Below are 8,203 nucleotides of genomic sequence, written 5' to 3'. Positions count from 1 at the left end.
GCCTAGGCCTATCCCACGACAGGACTGTAATAGTGCGGTAGAGATTTAGATTCTTGCCTCGATTCTCGGAGTCTAGGCTAGGAACCAGGCTAAAAAAAGGAGACGGTAGGCGTCGACCCTCGGCGGACTCGAAGCTTAGAGTCTGGGAACAAGATCGATTCTTTGAGTCCTCATTTGGACTCGAAAGAATCGATCCCAGAGTCGATCTTGCCCTGGCCTAGTGATCTCGCATTATTTTTTTATTTTTTTCTGATTTCTCTGCACAGAACTTTTTGTATCTTAATTTTGTATGAAATTCTATATCGTGACTGTGTGCATGTCATGAGTGTATACAGTAATGATTGCTTTTATTTCTGTTACAGAGATGGGAGTTCAAACATCCACAGCCATTCCTCCGAACTCGCGAGTTTTTGTGGCAGGAAGGCCACACAGCATGGGCTGACAAGGCTTCAGCTGAAGAAGAGGTAGTATTTTGTCATGTAGCAGTGAAGCTTTTTTTTCCAGATCTCGCTGTGTCAGAGGATGAAATGTGCGCAATATTAATCCTTTTTCTCATTTCTATATAATATGACAAGTAATAGATACCACCAAACGTGCTCTGTCAGCCATCTGTTCAAGACAGTCACCTGTACAAACCACCACTTTCCACAATCCTTTTTGTGATTTTTGTATTTATAATGACACTGTCCTAGATGTTCATCTGTCTGAGAAAACTTCTTTTCTCTTTGACAATGGGTGACTGTCTGAGACTGTTGATTCTATTCTTTTTGAAAGATTTCTGTTATTGACTTATTGTGAGCAAAATAGATATAAAAGAGATTAACACTTTCAGAGGATGCAGATGTTTAGTGAGTTTGAATCCTATTACATTTCTTTGGTAAGCATTTTTGTTATTAATCACGGCAATGTTCTATATTCAATCTGAATTATCGAACTTTGACAAAGGGATACCCTTTGCCACTTGAATATGTTTTTAAAAAAGTGCCGAAAGCCATTTAGAAAATAAGTACCGATAAGAATATAATGTTAACAAGTAAGCAAATGTCATCAATGTAAAGGCAAAAGGTACAAATTAATATAAGATAAAATAAATCTTTAGAATCCAGATCCTTCTTTACCCTTCTTGTCAGGTAGGCTTTGACCAGTTTGTAAGAAGTTGTAATGCCAGACCCTGCATGTCTGCAATCTTTGGCGGGAGTCATTTTTGTATTTCTGCTGCCAAGGAATGTATTTCATGGATGAATCGGTATACAATTTTTCTTCAGGTGTATGCTATTCTGGAGGAGTATGCCAGAGTTTATGAGGAGCTTCTTGCTATACCCGTTGTACGTGGAAGGACAATGCAGAAAGAAAAGTTTGCTGGAGGTGATTTCACCACAACAGTAGAGGCATACATTGCTGCCAGTGGAAGGGCGATTCAAGGTGCAACATCACATCATTTAGGTAAGGATTTTCCTTCTTTCCATTTTCTCGTAAGTATAAACTTGATATATTTTTTATTAAGTGCACTTTGATGATTGTTTTAATAGCTAATTAAAAGACTATTAGATATATGATTGAAGGCTTTACTGACTTTCAGGGCAGGGAAAGTTGATTTGTAAGTCTCTATTCTGGTTGTTAATGTTCTTGTTTTTTGTTTTTGTTTAGAATAGGATTTGAAGAGGGTTGGTGTTTTCTTATATATATATATATATATATATATATATATAAATATATTATATTACACACACAGTAGCAGTGCAATGCATGATACAAAATATCTTCCCTTGTCCTCAGAGTAAGATAAATGCTGAGGAGAAAACTTTCAACAAATTGAAGAAAGAGTACAAATCTGCTACTGGCGTTGACTGGAAACCAGCTGCAGAGCAAACCACAGCAACCACAACCACCGCAATGTCTTCAGGATCAGACAGTGCAGAGGCTCTGGCACTCAAGGCCAAGATTGATGCACAGGGAGAAAAAGTCAGAAATTTGAAAACGTCAGGGGCAGACAAGGTTAGGTTTATGTCTGGCCATGTCAGGGTCTGATTTAACTTTTAAGAGATTTTTTTTCTCCCCTAATGTAAAGTTATGGGGTAGGCCTTACAAAGTCTTTGCACAGCTCATGGTTGATGTAGAGTACTTAACTCTTTATCTCCGTGGGGGGGTAAACCCACTGTGCTGGGACCCTATTTTGGTACGAAATATAAAATTTACATGTCACTACTAAACTAATAATTAAATTTAAAAAAATTGAACCTATTTCGATAGTTCTTCATCTAATTCATTATCTCCCTGTAAAAGAGACTTGTTTTCGGCAATTGCTGAGAAAAGTAATTTGACGTCGAAGTCGTCTTTAAAGTGTGCGCCCGAGCCGGCTCACCGACCCTGCGTTTCCAACCGCAAGCCGCTGGGAGCGGCTTACTGGAGATAAAGAGCTATTTCAATGCACAGTATTCACTGCCTGAATACTCTTTCAGTTGTATTTTTCATGTTTGTCTGATAAGAGTTATTTTTGTCAAGAAAGTTCAATTCAATGTGGACTTAACTTTTTTCCTGTTCCTCGTTTATAATTTGTAGGCCTATGTTGTTGGACAGTTAAGTATTAAATTGTGTGAAAGTTAAAATGCATAAAATATTTCAGTAATATGATTTCATCTTCATTCAATGTAAGGATGACTTAAAGTTTTGTTAATTTATTTGAATTTACTCTCAGGCTGCTGTAGATGCTGAAGTGAAAACCTTGCTGGGTTTGAAGGCTGAGTATAAAGAATTGACTGGACAAGACCTTGCTGGGGCTGGCAGAGATGCGAAGAAAGGCGGAAAGGACAAGAACCAAGGTGCAAAGGACAAGAACCAAGGTGCAAAGGACAAGAACCAAGGTGCAAAGGACAAGAACCAAGGTGCTAAAGCTAAAGACAAAGGAGCAAAAGACAAAAAAGGTGCATCTGGAGATGCTGCGGATGATGGCAAAAGAGAGGTGAAGAAGGTGACAAGGTGAGTTACTTCCTGAAAAATTTTACGAATAATGTTATTTCATCAGAGATCGTGTTCCTTCTGTTCTTTTTTTTGTTTTTGGGGACAAATGGGTTACATACCTGTAAAAACGAAAATAGAAGCAAGCACTTCATTCTTTCCAATCAAATGAAGTAAGGTACAGTTTTAAAGCTATCTCCTGTCTATGCTCAGGCAACAATAGAAAAGTTTTTTTAAAAGGAACCCCCCCCCCCCCCCATCCCACAAGCAACCACTGTTTTGTTGTGCATTTTATGGATGATTATTATTGCTTGTTCTTTATCCCTGTGTTAACACTATATATATATATATATATATATATAATATATATACAAGTTGTTGTGAAACAGAAATATAAGAAAAGATGTGGACTGATGAAGTAAAGAACCTTTTCTGGCTCATGATTTCTTCCTTCACATGTGGATTAAGAGATCAATAAACTATTGCTGTACCAGATGTTGCCTTGTTGAGTGTCAGCTGGTACCTACACAGCCAAGGGAACATCTGCAGTCTGATTTTCTTACCTCCATGTTTTATTTTCAGAATTTGTTTCTCCAAATGTACATATTTTAAGGGCCTATTTCATGTACAGGCCGACCACATAGGTTTTTGACCTTAGGCAAGCCGTACGGTCAGACGAAATTGAGGAAACTTGGATTATTATTATACACCACAATCGACCTGAAGGCTGCAGCACCTCGCGAGCAACATATTCTACACACTAGGCCTAGTCTGGGTGAAACTTCACACAGGTGTATGCATCATGGCGAGCAAAACAAAATGTGCATGAAAGGAAAATCCTTAAATACAAAACGAAACAAGTAATTCGCGAGCAATTTCCCTAATTTATATTATAGTAGGGGAGTGAAAACATAGCATAGATAGGCCTACTGATAGTATAGAATCTAAAAATGCTGTTTCTGAAATCTGGTATTATTTTTTTATCTACTATGTGATTTTCTATAATTTTTAAATTAGTTATGTTGTCTCTGGCGCTTCAAACTTCAAAGATTTATGGCACTGCCCTCAGGCTGGCAGGCTATTCGCCGGCTGTTCACCTGCGGTTTGAGCCGCATTTCTTTTTACACGTTACGATTGGCCGTACGGCCCAGAATCCTGTCCGGTCAGCCTGTATGTATAATAGGCCCTTTAAAAGAAAAAAAGTATAGGAGACTAAATGAAATTTCTCAGATGTGAAGTCCTTCACTGTAGCATATTTGCAAAGTTACAGCTATGTGGATGAAACGGTTCAGAAAGCCGGGGTACCAGGGATCCCAGGCTGCATCGAGCATGCTTTCGCCATTTGGGACACAATCCAAGAGGCCAAGAAAAACAAGGAAAGTTTAAACGTAGTGTGGTTGGATCTGGCGAATGCCTACGGGTCTGTTCCCCATAAATTGCTGATGAAGGCAATGGATTTTTTCTACGTCCACGTCCCGCAAGAGGTGCAAAACATCATGAGAGAATACTATAGTAACTTCCAGATGCGATTCTCAACCGCAAATTTCACAACGGAATGGCACTGACTAGAGATTGGGATTGCAGCTGGCTACTCTATATCGGTCATCTGGTTCATCCTGGTAATGGAGATGCTACTGAGATCTGCAGAATGCTGTGAAGAAGAAGCAAAGGTGAGATCACCAAAGAAAGCCTTTATGGATGATGTGACCCTACTGACAAGAGATGGAGACACAATGCAAAGTGTGTTGAATCGGCTCGATAAGCTTATCACCTGGGCCAGGATGAAGTTTAAAGCTAAAAAGTCTAGAAGCCTGGCTATTAACAAAGGAAAACAGAAGCAACTGAAGTTCACAATTGCAGGGGAGCAAATGCCCACAGTAAAAGAACAACCCGTGAAAAGTTTGGGTCGGTGGTACTCAGGAACTCTGTCTGATAGGAGTCAAGGCGTGGAAATCATGAAGCAAGCTGAAAATGGGCTGAAAGCAATTGACCAGACAAAGCTCCCAGGAAAGCATAAGATATGGTGTCTACAGTTTGCCCTCTACCCTCGATTGGCGTGGCCACTGACAATGTATGAAGTTGCTCTGTCAAGAGTTGAGATGATCGAAAGAAAGTGTAACAGCTACATCAGGAAGTGGCTGGGGCTACCCCGTACCATTAACACGTCATCCCTGTACAGATATAGAGGTGCGCTTCAACTACCTCTCACGTCAATCGTGGAGATCTACAAAGCAGGCAAGATTAGAACCGTTTTGATGTTGAGAGAATCAAGGGATAAGGAGATCAGTGGAAAACCTCCAGATGTCAAAACAGCCAGAAAGTGGAAGGCAGAAGTTGCAGCTAACGAGATCATCTCTGCATTGGAGCATGGTGACATTGTCGGTCCAGCGCAACCTGACAGATTAGGGCTAGGTAATGGCGACTTTAGACTTTTCAGGAAAATGTCTCAGCGAGACAGAAGAAAAGCTGCAACAAGACATATGCAAAAGATGGAGGCAGAGAGGCGAGAAATTCATCTCATCCAGTGTAGCCAGCAAGGACAAATGACCAGATGGGAAGAGCATTAGCGGAAAGAAAAGTCGGGTGGAGTGACATCTGGAAGTGGAATACATCAAGGCTGAGCTTTCTTCTCCGGTCTACGTATGATGTTCTGCCTTCACCAGTGAACCTTGTCAGATGGAAGGTACAGGAGGACAACAAGTGTAGATGCGGTAAGCTAGGAACCATGAAGCATATTTTGTCAAACTGCAACCTGGCTCTTAACAGATACACTTGAAGGCACAACGAGGTGTTGAAAGTGCTCACGACAATGGCGACACAACAGGTGGAAGAAGGAAAATATGCCCCCAAGATACAGAAGCATGGTCCCACCAAGATTGCGTTCGTTCCGCAAGGAAGCAAGGTTGCCAAAAGAAAGAAAGCGAACGAAGCCATGAAAGACCAGAGCGGAGGCACATGGGAGGTAGCTGCTGACTTAAAAGGCTTTGAGAGATTCTTCCCCATTCCAACTACGAAAAAGCCAGACATTGTGTTATGGGAGGAAAAAGGCAAAGAGGTGCACTTGGTAGAGCTCACGGTGCCCCACGAGGACAATATCTATGCCGCTCATGAGCGGAAAGAAAACCGTTACGAGGCACTCGTCGAACAATGTGAGGAGGCAGGATGGAAGGCAACCCATTTTCCGGTAGAGGTAGGATGCAGAGGTTTTGTGGCAACAAGCGCCCGTAAGTGGATGAGAGTGGCAGGACTTACTGCAAAGAAAAGCAACGAACTCACAAACTCCCTTCAGGAGACAGCAGAGAAAGCCAGTCACTGGATCTGGTTGAAGCGAGAGGACTCAGGCTGGAATGAATCCTAAAGTTGGCAGCAGAGGAAAACAGTCGAACTAACATGGAGACCTCACATCGGTGAGGGGGCTCGGTGCGTCAGAAAGAGAGGAAGAGCCCGAAACAGCGACGCATTCTCTCCTGACGATCTCCATGCTAGAGTCCGGGATACGGAGCGTTCGACGGTGAGCAGTGCATACGGCTGTTTAGACTACGTACTGGTAAACACTTTTCTTTAATTGCTGATCTTATCCATTGAATTAAAAAAATGTTGCTGAACATTTTTTTCGTGTTATGTAATTCTCTACACAAGTGGTTTTTAACTAATTTAACCCAAGTTTTTTATAACTTTTGCTTCAGACTTGGACTAGAGGCTCTCAAGGAAGAGAACTTGTCAGACTGGTATTCTCAAGTGATTACTAAGTCTGAACTGATCGAGTACTATGATGTCAGCGGCTGCTACATCCTCCGCCCATGGTCTTTTGCCATCTGGGAAACCATCAAGGACCAATTTGACACTGCCATCAAAGAGATGGGAGTAGAGAATTGCTATTTCCCCATCTTTGTCTCTCATAGTGCCTTGGAGAGAGAGAAGACCCATATAGAAGACTTTGCTCCTGAGGTAGGCCTACCTGAAAATTATAGTTTTATTATGAAAATTAAAAAGAATTAGAACGTGTAAATACCTTTTCTGCTCCAGTTTCAGTACAGTGCACAGGTAATTGGGCTGACATTAATTGTCATAAGTCCGTTTGAGAAGAAATATATATATGGCAGTAAAGGACAAAATATTAAATCTTTGATCTATTTTTAATGATCTATTGGCTTTTGTTACAATTCAGGATTTTTGTGGCAATAGCAAAGAGCCAAGCTAAAGTTGTTTTTATGAAATTGTTTTCCTCAGGTCGCTTGGGTCACAAAGTCTGGACAATCTGAACTTGCCGAGCCAATTGCCATCCGCCCCACCAGTGAAACAGTCATGTATCCGTCATACGCAAAGTGGATCAAGTCTCACCGAGATCTTCCCCTCAGGCTCAACCAGTGGTGCAATGTTGTTGTAAGTATCTCTGGCTACTAACTTAGATGTTTATAATGGAATGGTTGTTCTTTTTAGAAGTTTTTGAGTTTTTTAAAGGATATTTTATAGGCAGAGCAGTTTCTGTCCCACATTTTTGTAAAATTCATTATAAATTAAGACTGTATAGTTCAATACCTAAAAAGAAAAAAATGTGACCATATTTTTAATGACATTTTTTATGCCTGTTATTTTGGTGTTGTCAGTTTTCTTAATGCCGCAATGATGCTATGAATTGTTAGTTGTTAGTGTTGTGTCCTCTGAGTTGTATTCAGTGATAGTTGTATTCAGTGATGTTAGTTACATCCATGTAAAGTATACAATCGGTTCAGTCGTAAGAACCTTGTTCATTATTGGCATAGTTTGTGTTTTATCTTTTGGTACTTACTACTGTTTTGTGACAGTGATCTCTAGGCCAGGGCAAGATCGACGGCAAAAAGACTCGAGGCCTCGATTCCAAAACTGAAAAAGAATCGAGGAATCGAGTCCGATTTTCGAGTTTAGAAGCTGCTTCAAGTGGGCTGTTTAGAGAGGCCATGACTTGAACACTGCTAAAAATAGCTCTTAAGATCGAGACCTCGTATCTTGAACACTGCTAAAAATAGCTCTTAAGATCGAGACCTCGGGTCTTGAACACTACTAAAAATAGCTCTTAAGATCGAGACCTCGAGTCTCGAGTTTGACAGGCGTGGCTGGCTAAGGCTGCGCTCGTGCCAAGGCAAGTTGGCTTTCACGCATTTGTGTGTGTGTGTGTATCGTGTGTGTTTGCGTGTGTGTGTGTGTGTGTGTTTGGGTGTGGATGTGTGTGTGTGTAAGTGTTTGTGTGTTTGGGTGTGGATGTGTGTGT

At 41.0% G+C, this 8,203-nt stretch overlaps 1 protein-coding gene across 1 annotated transcript in view; it reads left to right on the top strand.

Annotated features, from left to right (window-relative positions):
• LOC101852074 (bifunctional glutamate/proline--tRNA ligase) overlaps positions 1–8,203 on the top strand; it is a gene marked incomplete in the record, with an annotated part of 55,644 nt that overhangs the window by 36,475 nt on the left and 10,966 nt on the right. Inside the window, 3 exon segments of the mRNA XM_013087469.2 lie at positions 2,892–2,976; positions 6,642–6,903; positions 7,186–7,338. Coding sequence (XP_012942923.1) covers positions 2,892–2,976; positions 6,642–6,903; positions 7,186–7,338 — 500 coding nt within the window.

Source organism: Aplysia californica, unplaced genomic scaffold (genome assembly GCF_000002075.1).
Source record: "Aplysia californica isolate F4 #8 unplaced genomic scaffold, AplCal3.0 scaffold00021, whole genome shotgun sequence".
In the NCBI taxonomy this organism is placed as follows: domain Eukaryota; kingdom Metazoa; phylum Mollusca; class Gastropoda; order Aplysiida; family Aplysiidae; genus Aplysia; species Aplysia californica.
This window is presented reverse-complemented; position numbering and strand designations above follow the sequence as displayed.